This window comes from Verruconis gallopava (genome assembly GCF_000836295.1).
Source record: "Verruconis gallopava strain CBS 43764 unplaced genomic scaffold supercont1.32, whole genome shotgun sequence".
Classification (NCBI taxonomy): domain Eukaryota; kingdom Fungi; phylum Ascomycota; class Dothideomycetes; order Venturiales; family Sympoventuriaceae; genus Verruconis; species Verruconis gallopava.
This window is the reverse complement of record NW_015622168.1, coordinates 234905-260939: the sequence shown is the minus strand read 5'-3', so window position 1 is coordinate 260939 and position 26035 is coordinate 234905. Positions and strand designations below refer to the sequence as shown.

Sequence of the window (26035 nt, the reverse complement as noted above, 5' to 3'; positions counted from 1 at the left end):
ACAGCTTGTTATTAGACTTGTCTTCTCAAAACCTTAGGTGCGGCCTCTTGAATATGTGCACTGCGCTCTTTCTAAGCGGAGGCAAGCGGAAGATTGCCTAATCGGGACGGGAGCGATTTCTTTTCAACAACGCGCCATGATAGATCGCGCCGACGACTGACAAAATCATTCAAAAGTGCAACGCCATTTTGAAATCGCCTGAACAATGCGAGTGGTCGCTCCTCGAGCATTCCTGCTTCAGTCGCATGCTCCCAGAGGACTGCCTTTCCAATTGGTTCGAAGGAACAACCCAATACGCAATTGTAGAACCTTCGCATCCGTGGCGAATGATTCCAGGTGAGCGATGACTCTTTCATGGGGCTCTATATTTCCGGAGCATACGCCTGACACCAAAAGCAGCTCATCTTACGATGTCGTCGTAATAGGCGGCGGGCATGCGGGTTGCGAAGCCAGCGCAGCAGCAGCCCGCTCAGGAGCCCGAACCGCGCTCGTCACGCCCAAGCTCGACAATCTCGGGGTCTGCTCGTGTAACCCGAGCTTTGGCGGTATAGGAAAGGGTACGATGCTACGAGAGATCGATGCTCTGGACGGTGTGGTGGGCAGAATCGTGGACAAGGCTGGCGTGCAATTTCGTGTGCTTAACCGCAGGAAGGGTCCTGCAGTCTGGGGACCGAGGGCACAGATAGACCGCTCGCTCTACAAACAGTACATGAAAGAGGAGATGACAAACTACAAGAACCTGACCATCGTGGAAGGGAGCGTGGCTGACATCATCGTCGAGAACGACGGCTCGCTTGAGCCTGGAGTACACGGCAGGATCACTGGCGTACGCTTGGAAGGAGGGCACGTTATACCTACGAAAAATGCCGTCATTACCACAGGCACGTTTCTGGGCGGCGAGATTCACATAGGTCTTGAGGCATACCCCTCGGGACGAATGGGTGAGGCGGCGACGTTGGGTTTGAGCAAGTCCCTCCGAGAAGCCGGGTTCAAGCTTGGTAGGCTCAAGACGGGTACGCCACCACGGCTGGACAAGAAGACGATCGATTTCAGCGCGTTGCAGCCGCAGGAGGGCGACAAGCCTCCCATGCCCTTCAGCTTTCTCAATGAGCGCGTTCAAGTGGAGAACCAACTTCTGTGCCATGCTACCTACACCAACCAGGCTACCCACGACATAATCCGAGCCAATCTAGGAAACAGCATTCACATCCGCGAGACTGTCAAAGGCCCCCGATACTGTCCCTCCCTGGAATCCAAGATCATAAAGTTCCCTTCCAAGCCGTCTCACATCATCTGGCTAGAGCCTGAAGGGTTCGACAGCGAGGTCATATATCCAAACGGCATATCCATGACTGTCCCAGTTGAGGCACAGGAAGCGATGCTTAAAACGATCGTCGGCCTAGAAAACGTTAAAATGCTGCAGCCTGGCTATGGAGTCGAGTACGACTACGTCGACCCTCGCAGTTTGCGTGCCACGCTGGAAACAAAGACCATCAAGGGCCTATTCCTGGCTGGCCAGATCAACGGCACAACAGGTTACGAGGAGGCGGCGGCACAGGGAGTTGTCGCCGGGATCAACGCTGGTCTTTCGGCTCAGGGAAAAGATCCCTTCGTACTCTCACGTGCAGATGCATACATTGGAATACTCATCGACGATCTAATCACCAAGGGCGTCAGTGAGCCGTATCGGATGTTCACCTCCCGCAGCGAGTACAGAATGTATCAGCGAGCGGACAATGCAGACCTGCGTCTCACCGCCAAGGGTTATGCTGCTGGCGTTGTCAGCGAGAAGCGCTGGGCGGCCTTTTCCGAACAGAGTGAACAAATCTCGTCGCTCACTTCGCTGCTTGAGAATACCGAAATGGGTTCGCAGCGCTGGCAAGACGCCGGCTTTAACGTCCGTACGGATAGCACTCGCAAAACAGCCTTTACGCTCCTGCGTGCCACGGGCGTCAACCTCGACACAATGTCCACCCTTCTTCCCGATATAAACAAGTACCCCCCCTCTATTCGACGGCGCGTCGAAATCGAGGGTGCGTACGCACCCTACGTTGAGATGCAGCGGGCCACTGCGGAAGCACTGCGCAGAGACGAGGACTTGAAATTACCGCTCGACATGGACTACGACAGTATATTTGGCCTAAGCATCGAAGAGCGGAACATACTCAAAATCACTAGGCCAGAGAGCGTGGGCCAAGCAAGAAGAGTGGAGGGTGTGACGCCGAACGGTGCGCTCCTACTAGCTATTGCGTTAAAGAGGCGACGCAAGGGCGACTATGTTCCTGTTGGTAATGTACCTGGGGAGCCTCAGAATGCAGTTGACATGGCTAGAGCTGAGGGCTGAGCTCTAAGACTTGGGACTTCTGCTTACCCGGATAGACCAGGAAGTGAGGTAAATATCCATGAGGCTGGCAACATCGTGAGACAAACCTCCCCTTCAACGAGTTACGGGCGAATTGACATCACAGGCTGGGTGCTTTTTTTTTCTCTCTCTTTAAAGCTAAGGAATGTAGCGAGCATTGGCAGCCCGCCTTGATTGATCGTCCGTCACGAGGCTCATCTCACTCACATACCTCGACTACCTGTTCACAACCGTGCTCTATGGCAAGTCCAGGGTATCACAATCGATACCATCGGAGGTCAAAGTCCAATACTGTCTAGTGCGTAGTCGCGAGGTCGATCCACCTTGGCTGCGGGAGAACGGTTGCCGATGACGATTGAGCGGTTCTGCGGATGACCGCCCCATCGCCTCCAGGCTCACCGTGATGAATCGATTTTGGTTAAGATCTGTGTCATAAGAACGGAACCTGTCGTAGACGACTAGTTTGTACTAATTAACGAGCCTTGCCAATGTAAATAAAAATACAACATAGAACATTCTGCATCTCTGCGTTCATCGATGAAAGATTGCTACAAGACAGCAGCTCGAAGCTTGTCGATAGTCTTGATGATTCACTAGCGACGCCAGCGTCGGTTCATTCAGCACGCAATTGTGCTACGCTTTCGTACTGTATAACACGATTGTGCAGCCGAGGCCGTCGTTCCCATTTACCACATCTACTGCCCTTGTTTCTCTGTCCAGCCGCTTTTAGCAACTGTTACCACCCACGCAGCGCAGGCAAGATCTCTGTGCGCGTCTCCCCGTACGCATCCACATCCGAACGTCCGTCTTTGGGTGGAAGCCGAGACCCGAGAGGATCGCGAGGGGACGGTGAACCGAGCAGCACGGGGTCGTCTTCTTGGAACCTCGAGACATCATCCGGGCGTGCTTTGGGCTCGGAGCTGTTTCCACGGTAGCGCGGTTGCACGTACGTGCATGCCTGGAGCCGGTTGCAGCATAGCTCGTCTTAGCAGAGGTCGACTTGCCATGCGTGCTTGACCCAATTCACTACAAGAATGCCAAGCTCTTAACTCTGCTACCGTGACGGGCTGAAGAGATGTCGAAATGCAGACGCCTGGCGCGCTGGATCCAGAGTAGCCGAGCAGTAGGACTTCCTGCCATTCTACATGGCCACGAAGGGAGAAAAGAAAGGTGGGCGGCCAGCTTTAGAGATCAAAGACTCGAGGAAAGGCCAATTCTCGAGCCCAATCGCCACGAACTAATAGTTGGTCAGTCGAGAAGGCCGCGTGACGCTGCAATGCTCTACGGTGAACAGGGCTGGCAAAATTCCTTTTCCCAAATGCTCGGCGACTCGATGGAGATGGAGCCGAGAATATATTCCACACGGCGAGTCACAAAACCAATAGAGGGCTAAGTGATCATTCGTTTCGCCGGGCCGTTGGATGGACGAGAGGTAGCGGACGTCAATCGTAGCACAACGGCCTTGCATATCGAACTCATGGAGTTCGCCCGACCTGGCCATCGGGCTTCCCAGTGCGAAGGGGTGCAACCGAATGCTCTGTTTTTACGGTCATGCGTGCTCACGAGTCTAGTGTCCGCAGCATGGGCCCCGAGCAACGGCGCAGGTGGCCGACACCTTCCGCGTACGCGCAACGACGGCGGGAAACGATCTGCTCTCTTTCTTTCTCTCTCTCTCTCTCGCAAAGCAAACCCTTTGCCGAGACTTACAGCTGTACCGTTCCTCGTCAACGCACCACGTCTGGTCTTTGTGGCGCCTTGCTTCTGCAAGCGAGGAGTCCTACAGTCTCCCCCCGGGGGGAACGGCTTAGGACGTGCTCGTCGTAGCGATCCACGATGGCGTGTGAGGACGTAACGATGGGGGCTGGTGGAATAGACTTTGTACGAGCGATAGGCCCAGGTCCCACCCACCTCGTTGTACAGAGAAGATCGGGTAACGCGCGGAGGCGTCCGCCGAGGGCTCGGATGCGAACCGTCGGCGGTGCTTGATAGTCCATGTCGTTTGCCCATTGTGGGTGTTTGCCTTTGTCTACACTTTTCTTGCACTGCACGATGTTCGGTCCGTGCAAAATGTACGAGATGCAAAAGCTAGTTTCACGCAAACTCTGGACGGGGCATGGTGACACGAACCAGATCTTTATATTCCCAGTCTTGCACCCGTGCAGAGAGGTGCAAAGTTCCATGGTTGAGGCAGGCCACTGAACATCTCAATTTGCTGCTCGGGTGTCGCTTGTACAACGTTCATCATGGTCCACTCGAGGCTCATACTCACAACCACCTTTGCTTGTGCTGCTTCGCAACAGGCTCCTTCAATCAGGATCCAAGACAAGACTGGATTCTTCTCGTCTTATGCCAGCAGCTTTCCAGGCTCCTCTTCCGACCCATTAACGCCCTGCGTATCGAAGCCAGAGAACGTGACGTGATGTTATTTTCCTTGCGGGAAGAATAGGTTGGGCTCAATGTTTACATTCTGGTGGTTCGTTGACGAAGCCAGGGTTACCCTCGTCTGAACAGATGGAGGCTGCACATTGAGTCCATTATAGCAGCTGCAGCATGGTTGTCCAGACCAACACGATCCAGAAAGTCCAGCGATCCTCGTCGGGCCTTTGACCCTTACAATCAACGGAGGTGGCTCCATCCGCTGGGAGGAATGCAGATGATGCACTTACTGCATGAAGGCGTCAGGCCACGCGGGATGATGCTGTTGCTTGCTGCTTTCAAATTTCACAGCTTCATACTTGCTTTCATGTGGCTGGCTGACGAACGGCAGGATATAGCGTTCTGCGCTGAGATTCTGAGGGAAAAAAAAAATTGAAAAGGAAAAAACGATGAGAGAAACTTAGAGTCGGGAATAACGATGCTCCTCGAACTGCGAACACGTCCGCACGGAAGGGAGATTGAGACAACGTTCAGCACGTGGCTCGCCCGTTGTTGACAGCTGAACGTTGCAATACTCAAGAGGAAAGCTGCTGCTGGTGACACATTTCTCATCCAAAACGATTTACGAACGGCAACGCGTCTGAGCCACGTTCTCCACCAAGGAACCGCAGAAGCTCCTAATTAGAAAAAAAATGGGTCGATGGCGTAGAGCTCGGTTTCAAATGCCTACGGCAGAACTGCTTCCCACATTATGTCCATGTGCAGTAGGCAAGTCAATAGTTGAATCAACGGTTCGTCGGCTATCTTCGCATTCTTCAGATGGTTCGAGCCTACCCACCTGGCGCATTATCGAACAAGGGAGGGGAGAAAAAATCAGTTGAGAGATATGTTGCCGGCATAATCCCAGCGATGATGCCTTCTAATCTCCAAGCCAACAGAAAACAACCGTGATCGAGGATCTCTGGATCTCCGCAAGGAACCCTCTCATGTTGGGACAAACGCTTTGATGGGCTAATTGAAGACCTGCACAACACAATCAACAGTAAATAATAACAAAAGAAAGGTAAACAAAGAAACTCGCACGACACGTCTCCCGGAAGGAGCATACGAAAGAGATGGCCAGAGTGAGTTCAAGTCGCAAAGACTTTCGCCGAACCAAGGGACTGCGAAAGGGACTGGGCTGCTGTTCTTAGTGTCAGGGGAAAAGCAGTCGAGCAGGATCAGCAAAGCATACGATAAGGCAGGCTGCGTTAGCGATCCTCGAAGCGAACAGTACCAGCCTGGTGTTCGCAGTTTTCTTTCGACACCATCGTGAACAAAGATCTCGCCACCTGCCGGCGTTGGTCGGTACAAAGGTCAGCACATGTCTCGAAGTTGCTTAGCACATGTGCCACATGTGCATCATCTCTGCTTGCATGTGGGAGGCTGCTGGACTTGCCCGGTTGAGAGAAAGCGCGGGACGTCTTGTCTGCCTTTTGCAGCACCTCGAAGTCGAGACTTTGGTCGTTATCGCCCTCGTTCCAGGGCTCAATTGCTATCCTCGCCACCTCTGTACTGGACTGCACTGTCATGCTGTAGTAGACTGCCACTTGTGGCGACCAAAAAAAAACCCCTCTCCGATGTCCCGAGCACGTAAAAACGAGCAAGATTTTTTGTTTGCTAGATTGGATCAGTCCTTGAGTCAGGACGCAAGGAACGCAACAACGCGGGAACTCAACCTGCATCCGCAGAGGGCTAACATGTGTTTGCGTACTGGCTGAACGCCCGTCCGATTCTGTGCCCCGCACAATACTTAGTTTAGCTCTTAAAAAATGGCGACTACTTTTGCAAGTCCACATTGCTTGCCGCGATTGGAGAATGACAGCGCTCGATGGCTGTGGGCTGGGCTTAGTTCCCGCGCAACCCATGATCAATTGATCATCGGGAAGCAGAAAAGCACGCAGTGCTAGTTGCTCACCCGTCCACTAGTGAGAGATCAAAATGCAACTGTGTGAATTTTGCGGAGAATGGAGCATGCGGGCCAAGCCCAAGCTGAAGACAGGACGTGTGGAGGCTTCGAGCCGATGCGATTGAGGCTTCGCGGGGCAGAGAGTCGCGTTGGGATGGAGGCACTCTTTCAACGCTTGCGAAAAGAAAAACAAAATGTGCAATGTCCCAGCCTCGAGCCGACACGCCCGAAACAGGCAGAGCAAAGGACAAAAGATCTAGGGGTCAGAGCATGTCAGCGTCCGAAGCTCCCTGTGGTGGTGGCCGGGTGCATTAGCCGGCAGGACAGCGTTCGCATGCCACAGTCTTCCAGGCCTGCCCACAGCGAACATCGGACCAATGACGTCCCAAGATCGCGCTCATGTAGAAACTAGTGTTCGTGGAACCAGCGTGCGTGAGCCGAGTTGTGAACGTCCGCTATCCCTCACGGTCGTTTGGCCAACCGCTTTCACGCACGCCAACGATGGTCCCGAAAAGAAGCGGACGAGCAACTGCCATGAGGGACTTCAGAAGCCGCGCCTGCGCCCGCTTCTCGCCACGGCAGGTTGCAGAAACGCCCGCGAGCGCAAAGAGCTCTTTCTTTCCTCCGTCTGCTTCTTTTCTTTTCTTCCCTCGCGCGCATCCGCCGGCAATCTCCCCGTTGGAGGTGTGATCCGGCCTGGAATGCTCGACATCTATTCAACGGCTGCGCCGTTGAGCAAGCCACCGCAGAAACAGAGCGCACCTGCGAATAAGACAAAGCGCACGCTGCATGGGGCTAGCTCGATGCATAGGTAAGGGATTTTGACAAGCACCGCGGATTGCGTTATGCGGGCCATCAGCCCTTGCTCTTCGACTAGCCCTGAGCAGCTAGGAGCGGGAGGATGACGGCCTTTTGATCCCATTGGCCGGCGTCGCACAACGCTGCCAAAACGCGGCCAGATGTTCTCGGCGATATTCCGGTTCATGTTTGGTGGGCAGCCACGTTCAGCCTTACGCAATTAATCTTCCACGGCAGATGCGCCTGTGACCTGCGGCAGCAGCAGAAGGCCCGACTCAAGACGTCCAGTCGTCGAGGAACTTCGCATCCCAAGCCACGACGCGGCACTGAGGCAGGAATGGTCGCGGTAGCGGGCGCCTTGCTCACGCGTTGCAGCATTCTGCGCGGTCATGGGAGAGATCAACAGGTTCTACGCTATTTCGTAAGAAGAACAGCAGGAAGAAGAGGAGGAGCACAAAGAAAGGAAGGAAAGGTTTTGACGTTGGAATAGCCACAGCTTATGCGCAGCGTTGCGGCTATGACGATGGCGCAGCTGGCCCCTCAGGCTCCTTATCCTCTTTGACAGCGAAATGCGCTGCCAGCGCAAGAAAGGTGGCGAAGCTGATACCGATAATCGCCCTCCCTCTTGAACCCTGCCTCTTCTTAAGTGATTCATCTTCGCCTAAGATGACAACGGCATCTTGGGTCCACAGGTAACTAGCCCCACTCCACACCGTCGTCCCCGCCACAACATACTGGAACCCCTGTAGGACGGTCTGGACATGTTCGACTGGTAACATTCCGGACGAGACCACAAGAGGAGAGAGGATAGTGCAACCGATCAAGCCCAGCTGCAAAAAGGTGTTCCACTTCGACACCTGCGTGGGATGCACCTCAGCCGACGGAAGTGAAAAGTCCCAGTAGCGCATGAACGTCTTTGGGGCTGGCAGAGAAGCGTAACGGTAATATATCGCAGCAATTCCCAAAGACATGTCTCTTCCAAAGATGAGCGTAGCTAGCCAGACTAAGCACCATGTCAGCAGAGCGACCACCCCGTGCCGGTTTTCTTTATTAATAAACAAATAAGAAAGAAGGAAAATTTAAGAATAAAAATAAAAACTCACGCGGCAACGCCCCCTTTATTGCTAAACATGCAACCAAGACGGCCATCAAGGCCTTGTCGGCCATGGGATCGATTACGCTCCCAACAACGGTCTGCAGCTTGTATTTTCTCGCCATCCACCCGTCGACCAGATCCGAAATGCCCGCGTAGGCAAACAAACCTGCGGCCCAGACATAGTCTTCGCGCAGGACGAGATAGCCAATGACCGGAGTCGCGAGCAGCCTCGAAAACGTAAGGATGTTGGGCAGAGTGTAGATATTCTCGTGTGGCGTAAGCACAGATATCCTCTCCCGCACCTGCTGGCTCAAAACTTTTGTGCCGTCAACGAGTCCTGACTTCGAGGACTTCCCCTATCATCTGGGTTAACGCCGAATCCGAATTTATAAACAGCTTTTTTTGGTAGAAGCTCTCGAAAACGGGAACTGCTACTAGAGCAGGGTTTCCGTGTGAAGATATTTCGCCAAAAAAAGAAAAAACCCCATCAAAAGTCATCATAAAAAATCAAAGAAAAGAGCGAACCACACCCTCCCAAGGCTCGGGTTCAGGCAGGTTCAGGCATGGCAGTCGTTATCTCGAGCTTCCCCCAAAAAAATAAATTAATTTAAAAAAACGTGTTCCAGATGTCTGAGCCGCGAGGTGATAAAACCGGGAAGTGAGAGAGCGCTTCGATCTTTACCTTGTCAACCGTGGCGTCGCCACTTTTGCTGGCGCCGTGTCGCGCAGGTACGGGATCCTCCTTGGCCCGTCGGGCGGTAACCCCCGTCGAGAAGAAGAAGACGCGGCATGGCTCGCATCTCGAAAGGCGTGTCAATCTCCTGTCGAAGCAGACGGTGGTGGCGAAAAGAAGGGAGGGTTAGGGAAGGGGGGGGGGGGGGGGGGGGGGGGCGAAAGGATGGAACTCACGCTGCTCGTCTTGCGAGACTCCTGCGAGACGTGCCCGACGAGGGCGCGAGTACGAAAAGAAGACGTCGCGTTCCCAATTGCCGCTCGAGGAGACGCGTAGTCCCGTTGATGGCAGAAATGCAAATGCCGTTGGACTGGCGAAGTGCCGGCGGTATTCGCTGATGTAATAGTTTTGAGGTTGTGAGTTGCGCCATAAGAGTTGATGATGCAAGGTCACAAAAAGTTCATCCCCGTTTCGTAAAACGGACACGTCCATGGGTTGCAGTCACGTGCGATCATACGGAGACACTTGGATCTTGTTCTCAGCATCGCTCCAAATGAGATTTTGATCAAGACTATCTGTACAAAACGTATATTTTTGTAAATTTTGGACAATATTACCGTTCCGCCGTAACTATGTAGCGTGAATATTCATGTTCGCATAAATGCATAGGGGTATAGCATGATATTTACAGGACTAAAGAAAAAGGATCACGATCTCGCGTCGGTATCTCCCCTCTTTATTTCTGTTCTTTCGCGATCGGAGTAGCGGAATCAAAAAAAAAATATGAACACAGAAAAAAAAATGGGGCGGTTATTGTCCCTCGTCTTTCATGCGACAAAGCCACCTCCAGCGGCGCTTGTCAGTGGGGGGGAATATACGTGAATTGGTTGTCCGTAACCCATGACGGCTGAGGTTATCGAGTGGTTGAACTGCATGATGGGTACTGTTTGTCGCCTCTTTGGCTGTGGCATCGAAAGCGGCTCTTGATATGTCGGCTGAATGGTGGACCAGTTTCCCGAGCCTTCTACTACCGACTCGTAACCGGTGGGCGACCCGTGCACGGCAAACATGTCCGGGGTAGTGCCTAATGAATGGGCATGCGTCAGCGCGGCGACCGAGGAGGTGTCGCTGGCGGTGGTTGTGAACCCTTGTATCTCCGGCATGTCCGGCATGTCCGGCATCTCGGTCTTGAAATGCGGCGGACCGCCAATGACGGAGTCTACGCGATCGTCGCGTGACGGGCCTTGGGAGAGACCATCAACCATGCTTGAACCCAAGTACTGAGAGCTGGGTTGCGAATAAGAGTACTGAGGCTGAAAGTAGTCTACCGGCGTGCAGCTGGCTGAGAGAGAAGCGTGAGGCGATTGAGAGATGCCAGGGTTGCTTAGCTGCGAAAATGGCGTGTCGTGTGCCGTGGTGATGGCATGTCCGTCGGTATAGAGTCGTAACGACGGCGGTTGGCTATACAAGGCCGTGCCTTGTATGGGCAGGACCGGAGGCGCCTGGAAAGGGTCGATCATGTCCTCCTCGGGATCTACTGCGCTAACTTTGAAGCTGTTCTTCATCAAGTCTTCGCGTGGTTGAAGACCCATCATGATCGGATCGAAATTTGGACGGGTGTATTTTCCAGCCTTCACGTCTTCAAGGTTGTAGTAAGAAACAATGTGGTGGTTCACGTTTTTGTACTTGACGTTCAACGTCTTTTTGATGAGGCCGTTGGGCTTGAAGCCATACGAATCCACCAGGGAACCGACCAGTTTTCGATCTTCCTCTGTTTTGTCGTTAGCATACGCGTCAGGACCATGCGGCAAGAGAACAAAGCGCATACCGGAATGGGCGCCGCCCAAGTTGAGCAGATTGTCGCCGTCTTCGCTGCCGCGCTTCCGTTTCTTGGCCTTCTTCTTCTCGCCTGCAGGAAAGGGTTCGCTGAGCTCTCGGTAGACCAGGAAATTACCCATGATCCGAGATGGACTCCAGGTCACGCCATCAGTCCATCTCTTGATGCCAGATGCGTTCTCCTCGTAGATGAAGACGTTACCGCTCACAATGATGGACGGCCGTTCTCGGTCATGTGGCCGGCGTGGAATGTGCGAGAGCTTGCCCTGAAGACAGGCCTCGAGAACCACAAGAGCGTCATATGTCGTGTGAATAAAACCGTGCCAAGTCGGCGTCATGCACTGTCCCCCCGAGTTCACGCCATGCAGATTCGAGACATCAGATCGTCGTGACTGAAAGTTTTCTGGTGCCGCGTTGGACAAAGACGCGCTTTGAAGCTGCTGGTGTGACAAGAGATGATGATGGTGCTCGTAGTTCCCTAACGGCAACGACTCAGGTGCCATTTAGGACCGAGCTCGGTAACTGCGAAGCAGAATTGAACGAATGTACACAACGCGACCGTTGTAGAGACCTAGATGCAGGAGTCAGTTTGGGCTTTGCGTTTTCTTTTTTTTTTCTTTTCTTTTTTTTACTTCGACTTCCTTTCCTTTCTCCTTCCCTTCTTTTGGGAGAGATGGGTGAGAAAGGGGGGGAGGGGTGTTTGTCTTCTGACAGAGCCAGCATTCTGACGCGCAAGAGCAAAAACAATCCGGGGCAAAAACACACCTTGAGCTGGTAGAAGCGCCAGAGAATTGTCGAAGTTCTACGAGGCGAACGATTATGGATGTTTGCGGAGTGATGCGACTCTTCGAGGTGACGAGGCCAAGGCTGGAGAGAGGAGAGCGCACGAGCAGTAATCTGATCTGCGGAAGCGTGGGAGCTGGGCCTCGAGAAGCTTAAGAGCTGGGAGAGACAGCTGAAGCGGCGTCCGACGAGACAGTGGCAGGTCCAGCGGGGCGAGTGCGGAAGCTGGTTGGTTGGTACGGCTGGGGCCGCGTTCCCGTGGTACACCAGGTCGAAGGCGTGGGCAATTGAGTGGAGCGGGCGGCGGGTCGACAACCAAAAAGGCGTTGGCGAGGTCCAAGAAGGCCGGAAGAAGCGGTTGCGAAAGGGCGGGCAGACAAGACAGAGACGGACAGGGAGGGCTGAGCCGAGCAGCTGCAAAGAGATATGGGGAGGTACGGAACAGATACTTGGGTATGCTGCAAGGCCAAAGGACCAGAAAAGGCGCGGGTGACAATTACAAAAAGGGCGACAAAAAGGCTAAGGCATATAGGCGACAGATAACAGGGCGGCTGGCTGAGGGAGAGCGGATGGGGAGGTGGGACCGAGTAAATAGGCGGCCCAAAGAATATAAAAAGACGTTGGCGAGGAGTGGTTGTATCGTGCCTGAGGGTCGGGGAGGAACCAGAGGGGGGAAAGCGGCAGTTCAAATGCAAGTCGAGACAGAAACGCACAGGTCAAGCATGAGCGGAGAAGGCGTGAGTGCGGACGTGAGGGTGTGAGGGCGTACGAGGGTGAGATGAGAGCGTGAGGGCGTGGGCGGGAGCGGGAATGGGCAGGAGTAAGTATGCGGAAAAGGCTGACGCTTGCTGAGGGAGCGGGATCAGCGACGTGAGAGACGCAGGCGGCCAGCAGCTTTTGGTTGTTTTCGAACACGGGCCGAATAATGACTTGCGAACGAAGCGTGGAATCATCGACGTTCAATTTCGTGAGTCGAGCGGACTGTGCTTTGGGCAAGCTGGGCCAGCCCAGACTAGGGCCAGCGGGGACCTTTCTTTGGGGGGGGGGAGGGGGGAGGGGAGGGGGAGGGGGCATGGGCATGGGCATGGATTTGGGCTCGGGCGTTGGGCTTGGGCGTTGGCGCGGGCGTGGGTACGGGGCTGGCCGGCTGAGGTTTTGAGTTTGGATGCGCGGCGACGGTTGCTGTGCGCCCAGCAGCAGCGGCGGCGGCAGCAGCAGCAGTGGAGGCGCCGGCTGCATATGCGCAGCGCTGGGATGAGGGTGAGCGTCACACTACGCCGAGCTGGGCCGGTGCCGTGCTGTGCTGCGCTGTGCTGTGCTGTGCGGGAGCACGGGGTGTGCGCTGGCCTGGCTTCGGTCCGATCGCGCTAAGCCGGGCCCTGCTCGCACCACCCCTGCTCTGACTTGCAGCGCCGTTGCAGGGCCTCCCTCAGCCTGAGCCCGCTGGGCAGCTGCCGGAGTGCGGCGCCGTGCTGTGCTGTGCGGCGCTGTACTGTGCTGTGCTGCGCTGCGCCGCGCGTGCTCTCGCCCGCCGCGCAGCTGCCTGGACGTGTGTCTCCGTACGAACCGCGCGAGACCTGTGCCGTGTGAAGAACGAAAATGTTCAGGCAGGAGGAGAGCCCTCCAGTCGAACTCGCTGCGCTCGCCGCCGCTGTCACTGCGACTGCTGTTGCCTCGTCCTCCGTGCTCGGCTGCCGCCACCGCCGCCGCCACAGAGCAGCTGGACACATCGTCGCTCTGCTCCTGCTGCGTCCGTTGCTCCTGTCACTGCCACTGCCCGTCGCATCGTCGCAGGTCGTGCCTGGCCAAAAAGGCCCAAACCACTCGTCTCCACCAGGCGTCTGAGCCCGTTTTACGGCTCTTCTTTCTTCTTGACCGGCCCCGGTTCCTGGTCGCGGAGACGCGCCATCCTGGCCACCGATAGCGTGCGTTGCTCGCGCTTGCTTGCGCCTTGCCTTTGCCTGCCCGTTGATGCTAGATCTGCCCCGTCAATCCCTCCCCCAACTGCCCGTCAGAACCGTTCGTCGCTGGCACGCAGCCCGTGCCCTGTGCCAGCCACAACCCCCCTCCAGGTTACACAACCCACCGTCTACTTCAACCTTTTCGCAACTCCGGCCAGCTCGCACAAAAGTCTCCCACATCCGTCGCCGTACCGAACTGAACCTCCAGTCTGCTCTCCCGTTGCCGTGCAGCGCCGGCACACCGAACCGCTTGTTTCTTTGTGAAACGGCCCATTAGTCGTGCTCGACGGTCTGGAGCAGAGGCCCGATCCTGTGCACATCCGCATCTGACGCGATAGTGGATCGCCGTTCCATTGCCAATGCGCATGGCCTCAATTCTACGATGCCACCCGCTCTCCGCCGCTCACGCCGCTGCCCTTCATCGCTGCGCCTGCACAACGCTGCCCGCGCTGGTTCGCACTCTGGCAAGGGTGGCTCCGTTCATCGTCACCAGCCGTCATCACTTCGCCAGAAATGTTGCTGTGCCCCGGGCCTTGTTGTTCGGCGATCGTCGTCTAGCAACAAGATTGCTTCGCGCGCTCACGCTCTCTGTTTAATTGTGTTTTCGTCTTCTCAATGCATCTGTTGATATTTGCTCTTTGTTTACACAACAACCGGAAGTTGTCCCACGAGTGCCTCGTCCTCGTGAACCACACGTCCACCCCGCTGAACGAAGCGAAAGGGAAGAGGGCGTGTGGGACAACGCTCTGGTGCGTATGCGCATCAATGCACGCTGTTGCAAGAACTGCTAAAGAACCAATGTCCGCATGGACTCGAACCAGCCCAGTCTTCACACTCCACGCCACTTGTTCCTCGTCTGGCGTCGACAGCACTTGCAACTCGGCAGCCTCTGCACTTGAAATCCTGTTCGCTCCTCGCCTGCTTTTGGGCTGCGACACGCCTGCGATGACGAGGCGCCTGCACCATCGTGGATAACGTGGAACCATCTGGCTGCTCGCTCCCTCGTCAATTGTTCTGAACATACTTGGTCCACGAGACAGCGGCGTCGAAAAAGTGGGTTGGCTTGCGCTCGTGGCCAAACAACGCGATGGGCGACTACTAGACCTGCCGCACCACTGTGGACCTAACCTCCTGCCACTCATGTTGGCCGTATTGAATAAATGCGCCTTGGTGCAACTGCGCTCGAATGTTAACGAGTCGTGCATCCACCATTTTCGTTTTGGAGAAGCGTTGCTGTTCGACCTCTGCTGCATTAGCATCGAGACTTGGCGGCGTCAATGCGTCGAGATATCCACTTCAGCTACCCAATGTGCCACTAAAAAAAAAAGGACGCCGTTTGTCCGTTAGACGACACAGTGGCCACCATGAAGGGCTGGTTCGTGGTCTTCTGCACTCAGTGCTAGTCAGGGCGACTTGCATCGTGCGTCGGCATTGTCCTCGACAATCTAAGATAAGGTGCAAGCCTCTCCAACGAAAAACCCGATTCGACTTACGCTCATGTTCAAGGAATTCCCCAGCTCTTTTGCGACTCTGCCTCCAGCTGTACGCTACCCTTTCGCCCTACGCGGCACAAGTAAGAACAGACGAGGAAAGTTCAAAACGTGTCAGGCCGTTTCGACGGAAGAGGGGAAGACACGAAAGAAAAGAAACCTCCCTCGCTGTCGTCCTCGCCATCGCGTTTCCTTCGTCCACGCACGACAAATCGCACTTTGTATGTCACGTATCTTGTTTCTTGACGATGCGGCCGTATCTTCTCGCACAGCCTTACGCCAGTCACTGCACTGTCGTCGCCTTCTCTGCTGACTCGCTTGACCGCTCTACGAGCTACTGATCTGCTGATCCTGAAACCTAGACGTCCCTTCTCATCTCAGCCTCGTCCCGGCGGCCGTCGTTGGAGCGGCTTCGCCTGTCGTCATTGTGCAACCCTTTCCTATTTCTTTTTGAGGCCGGATAACGACTACACCACGTGCACCGGCTGGCGTTGGCCGCCGTTCCGTCGTCTTCGGCACGAAGGGCTAGGCCGCAGGCGGACTAGAATCTTGCGTCACGAGTCAGTACGCCTTTCTTGCGCGCTTCTGTCGCGCCCTTCACGCATGGATCCGCTCATGATTGAAACACAACGGTTTTGAAATTTGTCGAGCATGGTCAACTGCATGCCTCACTGGTCGCGTCATCAACCCCCTCCCCTCCCTTGCTTGACTCGCTCACATGTCGTCGGACGGGTAATGTCGCAATGGGAAGTCTTCCCGGCCTCTTTCACGGTCTCGACGACGCTATTTCGGGCCTCAGATGCGAAAGCCAGCAATTTTTTTTTTTCTCTCACTTTCTCTTCCTGTTAGAACGACGCTGATATGCTGCCGTTCTTATTGGTGCCAGACCCTCTCCTGCAAAGCTCCTCGTTGCTCCATATCGTTACCGTTAATGGGAAACCCTGCATCCTTTCTGCAAACAAACCTGACTTGTGCCTGCAGACCACACATCTCGCCATGCATTTGTCACGACTAGAAACTCACCCCTCCCCTCGAGCTTCGTAAATGGGAAGCCTGACAGGTGTCGGAGAATAAAAATTGCCGGGTTGGCGGCGAGCAAATTAAAGTGCTCTGCAAAGTAAATCGACGATGCGAGCGCCTCTTTTCTAGAAACGTTGCATCAATGCGCGAATGCATGACTTTTTTTTTCAGGCCTGATCATGCGGATGTAAACGGGTCAAACAAACGGGAACCGCCGAGGATGGAACGGACAACCGTGGAGTTACCTCAAATCTTTGCTTTCTACACTACAATAATGTTTGCCTGCATGCAAGCAATTTCTAAGAGGTCCCGTCGCTTATACTGTGTCTGGCGAGGTCATCGTTGGATCGGCCATACCCTGCGCTATAGCTTTAGCATATCTGGATCTCTTGCGGACGGTGGCCCCAAAAAAGCAGAAAAGGTATACAGGCACGATAAGTACCATGGCCAACCCCGCAAGCACAGTCGAGCCGTACGGCAAATGTTTGCCAGGCGGTCCGATTTTGGAATATACTAGCCGCAGCCGTCAGCAAGAACCTGGGACGGAACTCGCGGAGACGGAAGAACAGACTTACAATCCTTGACATAAAAAACAGAAACGCCAGCCCAGAGGTCTCGACAAAACCCATTGCCACCGGTGGCCGATGCCGACAGTCTTGGGCCGTACGAGGCGACCATGTAATCCACCGTAGCGCCGTATATTGCGTAGTTTGCAATGCCAACCAGGGCAAGCCAAAAATTTGGCACCAACCAGTGCCTTGGCGGTCCTGTCGCTGTCCAAGCAAAACCAATCATGCCAGTAGGCAGAAGAGGTGCTGTATATAGTAGCCATCTGAGACGAGTCTCGGGCGTCGCGGTCGAGCCAAATCTCTGCCGTTTCCCCTGCCGGCGTCCTATGTCCCAAACCCAGATAGCCCACCCGATGAGATATCCGATGCCGATGGAAATGAAGCAAAGGCCCCGCTGCCAGGGCACGAAATCCCACTGGTCCATGATCATGGGGAGCGACTCGAGGAAAGAGAAAATGAGCGCGTCGCTGAAACCACTGATCAGGGATAGGCATGTCACGATTGGCTCCATCGCGAGCATCTTGAATGGTCGAGTCCAAATACCAGCTGCGTCCTTCCAAAAGTCAATCGAAAGATGGCTGGTTTTATCGAGTTCAGCCTGGGTCCAAACCTGCTCGATACTTGCGTCCCGACGTCGTCTAGCCTCTTTCGCAACGAGTACACTAGATCGAGTCTCCGGAACCCAGATCGCGTGCAAGAGCTGCGCAGCCAAGCCGATCACGAACTGCGCGAGAAAGACCCACCGGCCTCCGACGAAGGACTCAAGGAAGCCTCCAATAACCGGCCCAACTATAGATCCCATGACGGACGCGCAAACTAGCGCCGCCATCGCATATTGCTGGCTGTCGGCGTCAAACTAGATGTATAATAAGCTCCACAGGCTCTATAAGTGGTAATCCATCCCTCACCATATCAGCGATTATGCCCAAGGTCACCGAGCCTCCCGCAGAACACAGCCCCCCCATGATCCTGCAGAAAAGGATGCCAGCTCCGATGCTGTCACCTTGGTCAGGCTTCCCAAATGCAGCCATGAAGATCTGTGGAAGTTGCCAAAGATTTACGAAGCCGAGACTCCATTGCAACGTCGGTCTTCTGCCGCTCTCCTCACTCCAGGGTGCCCACAGTTCGCAGCCGAACGCGTACGCCACCAGGAACAGTGACTGGCAGAGCGAGAGGATAGTTTCCGTTACCCCGTAAGTCTGTCGCAGCTCCACGAAGCAGTTACCCAAGATAGATGCGTTCAAGTTCATCGAGATCTGCTGGACGCAGAGTATCGTCACGATGAGCCATTTTTTCTTGCACGAGAAGGACCGCGCAAGACCGTTCTCGATCTCTTCTTCCCCAAGAATCCTGCCCTGCACATTCTTGCCCTTTCTTTTGTGGACCAGCACAGCCGTCTCCAGAGCCCCCACCGAAAGATTGTCCTGCTGTCCGCTTGAAGAACGAAGTTGCTTCTCTCCGCACGAGATTGAGAATTTCGTTTCACCTCCCGTGTAGCTCACCATATTTCTGGTGCCTGACGCCTGCCTATCAGTGAAATCCGCCGGCGATACTGATAAGAATTGTTACTTGTTACGTTGGACGAATGATGTTCAGGAATATCATCAGTAACGTGGGGAGAAAGTCGTTCAAGACACCGCCGAAGCGTCGAATTCTGTGTCTCGTAAAAGTTTATTGGAAGTAAGCGTCGTCTGTATTGTTGAAGATTCATAGATTGGTCGTCACGAGTACTCCTTTTCAGTCTGAAAAATTTTGACAGCAAACAAGATATTAAATCACAATGAGCAAGCGAGAGATTCAAAACCATGTGTACGTTCTTTTGTCCCGTCGTTCTTTTTATTCAAGACGTGTCTGAAACTCTTGTTGGTCTAATGCGGTTATCATTTCTCAAAAGGTCTTGCTTATGTTGGGGCTCATGTGGAGTTTGGCAACCTTTGGTTGCGTTCCACTTCCGTTGAACCAACTGGACCAAGTTCGTGGTCTGCAGAAAAAAATTTGCGTAACCCTTCAGTGGAGATAGACAAGCGCACGTGGGCAGTAAAGGTTGGAGAGTAGGATAAAGAACTAGAAAAGCTCCAATTTACATGCGACTCATCCTCTCGCGCGGAAAAGCCCGATCCTACATGAAGACCAGCGGCCTTCATGGCAGAAACGAGGTAAAATACGGGCGCAGAGCGTCATCGTAACGAGGACTTAATTCGAGCAGGCCCAAGGCCTTTGCGAATCTCATCCAGTTGCTCGAGCCCCGTTTTCGCCGTCCCCACCCGTACCCTCTTTTGGTGCTTGCCTACTTGAGAGTGGTTCTGGAGGAACTCGCTCATGATTGCGTTGAAGTCAGAGCGGACCAGCTGCGGCGCCTGGCTCGAAGCTCTAGACATGCCCGTCATGCCCGAAACGCCCGAAAACATGGAGGCAGTGTCGTCGCCGGCGTCATCTTCACCGTATTCTTCCTCGATCTTGTCGAACCTGGCATCGAGAATCGACTGGCCTTCCGTCCGGGCAAGCACGGAGGAAGTCATACTGTAGCCGCTGGTGGATGTGAGCGCGCCTTTTCGTTTCTTCTTGCGTCCGCTGACAAGACTGGATGCACCTGTTATGGCTGATGACTGTAGGTCTAAACGTTTCTGGGCAGGGCCCAACTTTGCGTCTTTCTTAAACTTGCTGAATTCGGCCATCCAATCCCCGTCACCATGAGCGTCATCTGGTGGCTCGCTGTGGGGTAGAGGCACTCCGCTATTGCTGTCGAGTGCTTTTTCCTTTGGCGTGGACTCGTCAGCCCTGACTGTGCGATCCGACTCCCATCCCTCGTCATCGTCTTCGTTAGCCTCCCAGTTCGTTTGACCCCATTCATCCGGGTCGACTTCCTCCGCATCCGCAGCCAACGCTTCAAAGATGTCTTCGTCGTCGTCCACATAGGCTTCATCGTCCAGAGCTTCAAGCACCTCTCGCAATCTCGGATCCATGTCTGGCTGGAAGCCCGCGATGGAGTCTGGCACATTTTGCTGGTCCTGATACGTACGCGGGCGCACAAACTCTGAGGGGAGCATATCTTCCGGTAGCAATGACTGTGCGGTGGAGGCTACCGAGCTTGCATGGCTGATCCCACTTTCACTTTTGATGTCAAGATCTCTGAGAGCATCCTCGAGCTTCGATTTGGGTTTCTTAGACTTGAGCGGAGCTTCAATGAAATGTGCTTCTGTGCTTGTACCAAGTTCACGCATGTGCTGCATATAATCGTACTCCGTGTCGTCGAAATAAATGCCGTAATTGGCAGCTTCACCCTCATTTGCTCGGACACTCAGGCCGAATTCTTCCTCGAGTTCACCACGGTGCTTAATTTTGCTTCTGGCATCATGATCAACATGACCGCTTGCATCATCTCGAAGCTTCTTGATACGGTTTAGGTCAGTTTTCTCCGTAAAAACCATGTCTGATGCGTCCGCATCGTGAATTTTTGGGTCATCTTGTGACCTGAAGACAAGCGAAAATGTGGTCGCGTCTCTCTTGTTACTGCATCCTGTGAGTACGAGTACTGAGGCCAACAAATGACGGCACTGACATGAACTTTCTACGCGGCATCTTGGCTGATCAAACGCTTCGTGAAACGTTAAAAATCAAAGATCAGAAACTTGGTCTACAAAATTTCTGGCACTGCGGGAATGGCTTGCATGGGAGAGGCAAATTGTGGAGCCTTGAGGCCTTGGCAGTATTTCTGTCGACCGCGTGTTCAACCGCACTGTGTGCAGGAGATACTTTCCGCTTCAAAGCCCCCTCCAACTTGAAATCTTGGTTGAATAATTTTCGCATGGTATAAAATGTGCACTTGTGGCTACAGTTTAATATCGCGCATCTATTCTTAATTAAGGAAAATCTACAGTGCAGCTTTGTATCCCATGGCTTTAGCAGCATTGTAAGAGAGAAACTGTCAGCATATGGCTATAGATTTTCTTCACCATGACGCTAGCATAAATCTTTTCTCACGCCAAAACCTCATAAAGCAGCTTAGCTCAAGCTTTACAATCTACTCCAAACGCTTTGAAGTGAAGGTCATATGTATGGCTGGTGTAATAGTTCTATCAAAGTTCCGCATGGTATGTAACATCTCAGGCTAAATAGCAATATAGATCGTGCCAAGACTTTGCGTTCCTTCCCACAGAGTTTGGAACTCGTCAAGTCTGGAACGTTTAAGCTGAGGAGCCTGAGGCAGAAACCAGCAGCGAAACCGTGCTAAAGCTCCCTGTGTGAGGACAAAAGGACATAACGGAGCAGGAAGGCCTGCGAGTCACGTGTGCCAAGATGCTTCAGTATGCTCTCTACGCATTTCGAGGACGCATGTCACCAAAGACACAGCTCAACTCTCATCCGAGAATCGCGTGGTTTTGGCACTGAGTCAGCAACCATACTAAAAATTCTTTCTTAGCCGAGCCCCCTGTCTCTCATTTCACCTTCCTTATCTCACACCTCTTCCAGCATTTATCTACTATAGCTGTAAGGGTATATATATTATACCAACCAGCTATACTAGCTAATTGAGCTAGTATAGCCTGTCTTTTTGAGCGATCCTCATGCGCAAAGGGTGGTTGCGTGACAAAAATATTAATAACTAGAGGTTATTTAAGAGACTTTTATATATTTTGCGTTATTTAAAGCACGTGATATCAGCCGAGCGCATAAATCTTCTCGGATGAGAGTTGAGCTGGGTCTCAGGCGACCTGTAGGCTTCGCCTCAGCTTGGTTTGATTCCTCAGTACTCAGCTTTACCACCAACTTGGGCATATTGTTCCCCATCTCAGAATCACCCTTGCTTCGTTCCATTACAAAAGAACCCCGATAAGCCCAATGGCTTTGGCTTCAAACATGTCGCGAGATGTCAGACCTGTGTCACTAATTGGACTACTTGCCCTCCAGCTCAGTGAAAGATCAGGCACATCTTTCAAGAGGACGAACCAGAGAAGTAGGGAAGAAGCGCCTCCGGAAACGCCACGATGGATATGTTAGTCTTTGCTGTCATCGCGCTGTTTCCTAGCCATTTCTTGTTTGGTTGTTCCGCCCCAATAGAGCAGCATATCACAGTACTGTCTTGCAGTATCAGTTCAAGTTTTAAGCTCTTTGGATAATTTCTGATCACTGTTAAATCCTGCCGAGAGAGTGCGAAATGAACTTACAATTTATTATCGATTAAGGTGGCTTGGTAAACGGAACGCGGGAGGTCCGAGATTTGTCCTTTCTAAGCTCTTGTACTATGGTCAAATCGTAGATAAACGGCCGTTTCAAAAGCTTGTCGGAGTCAAACGCCACAGGAATATGAGCCGCATCATATCACGACTTCTGAATGCAGGGCCTGAGTTTTTGATTGAGTATTCCAGTATTCTTTCAGACTGAGTGGACGTATGAGGGAACATCTTGCATCTGTTATTCTGATAACTGGAAAAAGCGGATGCCAGATTGGAAGTGTTTTGGCGTTGGAATTACGAGACGGCGAGCTCATTTAAAAACTGTCTTGGAAGCAAGTTTTGCCTTCTACACAAGTACCTCGAGATTCAGTCGGGTTTCGATAAGAGCACCGAAGAGTGACCTAGAGATTGCTTCTGGCTACGAACAGACTTGCTCCCGCAGGGCCATTTTTGGAATTATATTTATGATGCTGATTATCAATGTTGCTTAATACTACTATTGCGGTGCAACAATCAAGCCAGCGGGTTGGACGTATTCAAGCTCTGGTGACGCGCAAGTGAAGCGAGGATGCTATGACAGATATATTCGAGCGGACCAAGATTCGACCTCACTTGGACTTTGTGTATGCAGCAACTGTCGTACAATTATGGAAGATGGGAAATACTGACCCACCGTCGCTCATTCGTAAACAAGTTTTCCGTCCGCTGCTTCGTCAACGCCTACCTACGACCTTTCAGACCCGCGTGCTTCAGACACAGTTTGTACAGGTGACTTTTTCGTCCCCCCCCCTCCTCTCCCCTCTTTCGATAGGAATATCTACGCGGACAATCGTCATCATCATCATGCCTATGCAGTGGACTGCAGATGCAGATGCAAAGGTGAGAAGTGAAATCACTCCAACGACCGAGAACAAAGTCCATGCAGGTTCTGACGCCTCGCCGCAGCTGTTCGCCGCGTTCATCCGCGTGCACGAAGTCAAGCCTGTCAATCTTCAGGCCCTAGCCGACGCGATGGGCAACGGTTTGTCCTTGATGTTCGCTGATTTCGGATCCGTGCTTCTGACTGATGCAAAACGCGTGTAGGGTGCACTCCCAAGGCCATTTCTCACAGGCTGGCGTTCATCAAGAAGAAAGGGGTGGCCGCTGACTCCGAACAAGACGCCAGTCCGTCGAAACCAAACAATCGCGCACGTGTAAACACCGTCCGAACGCCAAAGACGCCGAGGTCTGGCACAAAAAGCGGTGGCAAGAACGCATACGGTAAGCACACTTATTCTGAGTCTGAGGATGAAGACACGAGTCACCGCTCTGGAACAGGGAGCGATAGCAAAGAAATAAAGCACCATGACCATAGCGAGAGTCAAGATAAAGCCAACACACCTGTGGACTGTCGCTCTGGATTTCTCAGTTTGGATCCCCCCAAGTTGCGGCAAGATGCGAGGAGTAGCGGGACACCTGATCGCTGCTACAAGAAAGTGAAGATTGAGGACGATACGGAATGCTGATTGAAACGGTAGGATATGCTGGATTTTTGTTCTCATGAGTGACGGCACAAGGATTCCATCACTCTGGTCGACCACGTCTGCAAAATTCTGATCCCGCCGTTACTCATGCAAGAATGAGCAATTCGATGAGCCAAGATTAAGTCTATCTTCTCGTTAACATGATCTCGTCAATCGTTTTATCCGGTGACCTTCTATGACTTTTGTAGCAAAGAATTATTCTATGCTGTCCTAAGCCTTTTGCGTCCATGTTCATTGTCATACTCGACCTTGCCCTCTGTGCTCTTCCAATTCGCCTTCTCCGTCTTCTTTGACTTGCGTTTGTACCACGAGATGCCAAAGTAGAACAGATCGTTGTCTGTATCCTTCCTTAGTTTCTTCCCTGCCGCTGTAACCGACTTCTTGGAGCTTTCACCCTCATCTTTGGAGTCGTGGTCTTCATCCGTGGTATGGCCATGCTCGACAATTTTACCCATAGCCTTGTCGAGCTTTCTGCTGTTACTTTCAACCTTACTTGTGGAGAAGAAACTACTGTGAGTATTTGATTTCTTGTCAGCAGATGTTTTGTGCTTGGAAGCATCGGATCCGTCATCGTCTTCTTCCGTTGCTGCCTCAGTGTACTCATACATGAGCTTGATATCGCCTTTGATCAATGCCATGCCCCAGAGTGAGATCAAAACCCCGGGTACAAGGTATAACAGTGCTGGTTGTGGATGTTGAAATGTGATCATTACAAAAAGTGTGGTGATCATGCCGACGATATAGCCCACGAGACTCGACCAGAAGTAAGTCTTCTTGAAGGTGCCTATCTCAACGCCATCAGGTAGAGCATGTGAAGCGCCAATCCAAGACTGCGTCCAAAACTGATCTGTCCAATGCTTGCTAGGGGCGACATAGGGTGCCTTGATGACTTCCTCCCATTGTTCTCCAGTAGGCTTGGTTGTCTTCGTAGGCTTCTGCAGCCGCAAGTAATGGAGGAAAAGATCGAATCGCAGCGCTAGAGCAATCATCATTCCCGGAAGCACAACGTCGCCGAGTCCAAGCATCGAGAACTGGGCGACACCTTTCTTATCTGGCTCCCGCGGGATGAGTAATTTGATCGGTACGTCCAGATTCTTCGCAACAGTGACCATCATCGGCGTGTAGAAGACCATCACCACGTCATACACGAACAGTGCAGCAAGAATGAGGCTGCCAGTGTCAAACGTCGTGGGTGAAATTAGCTGCAATGCCGTGTACGAAAAAGCGAAGCCCATGAGATTTGTGAGCCACCACGTCTTCTCTACGAAATTGTAGTATGCCGTGGCAGCTAATCCGAGAATTGCACCGAGTATGCCGAGGGGCGAGAGGTGTATGCGAGCGGCAACTAAGCGGTGCACGTAAATTTTAAACGTGATCTTGTCTTCCACGTCCTGTCGTAGCTTCCACAGGGCCAGAACGACAGTCTTTGGCAGAGGAAGATAGGCCAGGAGACCTGGAAGTGGCGTCGAACGTCGCACAGTCTCCCTGCCCTTCGCGGAGATATTGATCGCCTCTTTCAAATTGTTGTTGACTTGCCAGATACCATTCATACTTGCATAGTACGTCGGAAACACAAGTCTTGCCCCAAGCTGCAGCACATCTGCTAGTAATTTGCACACACTGAACACACCCACCGAGCTGAAATAGTAGTTGAGCACCATATTCAGAAGATCGAGATCCTTCAAGTACTTGATCAGGAAATACAGCCCGGTGAGCGTTGCCCCGGCGAACAAAGGCAACAATATCGCGTCACTCCTGGAGAAGCCCTCCATGCGCTGAAACGAGTCCTCCTCATCGTCGTCGCTCTCACTATCATTTCCGTCTTTCCCCCCCGACTTACGTCTCTTTTGCGGTTTTGCAGCGGATGGAGGGCGCGTCAATGAAGCATGAGCTCCTATAACAATCGGGAACAGCGCGGCGAGGATCGTATGTAGCTCGGTCTTGAGGTAGGGTTGGACGAGACTGAATTGATACGCAAGGTGGCCTAGGATTTCACTCGCGATGCCTGGATCTGTCGAGTTTGCCATCATCAACCCCAAATCTCGAGCAATGCGGCGTTCGTTTGAGAGGCGTGATAGCTTCCAAACCAAAATGCCAGGGTGAGCTTTGCTTCAAAATGTCTCGATTAAAAAAGTCAGAACGAGAGGCAATGAGAAGTAATCAAATGAAAGTCGGCCTAGCAGTCATGGCACATCAGAGAGTGACTGGAGTCGTAGCGAAGGCAAAGGGAATGGGCGTAGGAAGGTAACATGTACGAACAAAGGCGTTTCACGGGCGAAGACACTCAATGCCCATGACGTGCAGCTTCCTCCATAAAGAGCAACCCATCTCCACTATTCAAACACCTGCCCTCGAGCGGTCTAGCCCCTTTCCTAATTCCCGCCGCGTCCCCACTTCGTTTACTTTTGTACACTGTAGCTCCGTGA

General features: G+C 53.0%; 8 protein-coding genes across 8 annotated transcripts; 3 read left to right on the top strand and 5 right to left on the bottom strand.

The window, feature by feature from the left end:
- Positions 1 to 153: 153 nt before the first annotated feature.
- Positions 154 to 2910, top strand: PV09_07778 (tRNA uridine 5-carboxymethylaminomethyl modification enzyme GidA). The gene is made up of 2 exons (XM_016361589.1): positions 154 to 336; positions 400 to 2910. Exons 1-2 carry the CDS (start codon positions 206 to 208, stop codon positions 2342 to 2344), a joined length of 2076 nt encoding a protein of 691 aa, XP_016210668.1. The 5' UTR covers positions 154 to 205; the 3' UTR covers positions 2345 to 2910.
- On the bottom strand, positions 2801 to 5236 carry PV09_07777 (uncharacterized protein). Its single transcript, XM_016361588.1, has one exon. The coding sequence runs from the start codon at positions 4367 to 4369 to the stop codon at positions 3752 to 3754; it is 618 nt and encodes a 205-aa protein (XP_016210667.1). The 5' UTR covers positions 4370 to 5236; the 3' UTR covers positions 2801 to 3751.
- Positions 5237 to 7999: 2763 nt separating this feature from the next.
- On the bottom strand, positions 8000 to 11592 carry PV09_07776 (uncharacterized protein; the record flags this gene model as incomplete). The annotated part of the gene is made up of 4 exons (XM_016361587.1): positions 8000 to 8487; positions 8588 to 8936; positions 10132 to 11024; positions 11082 to 11592. The coding sequence occupies 4 exons, from the start codon at positions 11590 to 11592 to the stop codon at positions 8000 to 8002; spliced, it is 2241 nt and encodes a 746-aa protein (XP_016210666.1).
- A 171-nt stretch (positions 11593 to 11763) lies between these two features.
- On the top strand, positions 11764 to 12667 carry PV09_07775 (uncharacterized protein). Its single transcript, XM_016361586.1, has one exon. It carries the CDS (start codon positions 12328 to 12330, stop codon positions 12631 to 12633), a length of 306 nt encoding a protein of 101 aa, XP_016210665.1. The 5' UTR covers positions 11764 to 12327; the 3' UTR covers positions 12634 to 12667.
- Positions 12668 to 16659: 3992 nt separating this feature from the next.
- Positions 16660 to 18417, bottom strand: PV09_07774 (uncharacterized protein; the record flags this gene model as incomplete). Its single annotated transcript, XM_016361585.1, has 3 exons — positions 16660 to 16856; positions 16919 to 17768; positions 17821 to 18417. 3 exons carry the CDS (start codon positions 18415 to 18417, stop codon positions 16660 to 16662), a joined length of 1644 nt encoding a protein of 547 aa, XP_016210664.1.
- Positions 18418 to 19089: 672 nt separating this feature from the next.
- PV09_07773 (uncharacterized protein) lies at positions 19090 to 20491 on the bottom strand (the record flags this gene model as incomplete). Its single annotated transcript, XM_016361584.1, has 2 exons — positions 19090 to 20422; positions 20472 to 20491. 2 exons carry the CDS (start codon positions 20489 to 20491, stop codon positions 19090 to 19092), a joined length of 1353 nt encoding a protein of 450 aa, XP_016210663.1.
- Positions 20492 to 22929: 2438 nt separating this feature from the next.
- PV09_07772 (uncharacterized protein) lies at positions 22930 to 23591 on the top strand (the record flags this gene model as incomplete). Its single annotated transcript, XM_016361583.1, has 2 exons — positions 22930 to 23107; positions 23170 to 23591. 2 exons carry the CDS (start codon positions 22930 to 22932, stop codon positions 23589 to 23591), a joined length of 600 nt encoding a protein of 199 aa, XP_016210662.1.
- PV09_07771 (uncharacterized protein) lies at positions 22991 to 25864 on the bottom strand. Its single transcript, XM_016361582.1, has one exon. The coding sequence runs from the start codon at positions 25637 to 25639 to the stop codon at positions 23810 to 23812; it is 1830 nt and encodes a 609-aa protein (XP_016210661.1). The 5' UTR covers positions 25640 to 25864; the 3' UTR covers positions 22991 to 23809.
- Positions 25865 to 26035: the final 171 nt, after the last annotated feature.

Bases quoted from the DNA above. Each gene is read 5' to 3' on its own strand.
- PV09_07778 (XM_016361589.1), top strand. From the start codon at position 206: ATGCGAGTGGTCGCTCCTCGAGCATTCCTGCTTCAGTCGCATGCTCCC. The intron at 337-399 runs GTGAGCGATGAC...CACCAAAAGCAG, and splicing joins TCCGTGGCGAATGATTCCAG to CTCATCTTACGATGTCGTCG.
- PV09_07777 (XM_016361588.1), bottom strand. From the start codon at position 4,369: ATGGGCAAACGACATGGACTATCAAGCACCGCCGACGGTTCGCATCCG.
- PV09_07775 (XM_016361586.1), top strand. From the start codon at position 12,328: ATGCTGCAAGGCCAAAGGACCAGAAAAGGCGCGGGTGACAATTACAAA.
- PV09_07771 (XM_016361582.1), bottom strand. From the start codon at position 25,639: ATGATGGCAAACTCGACAGATCCAGGCATCGCGAGTGAAATCCTAGGC.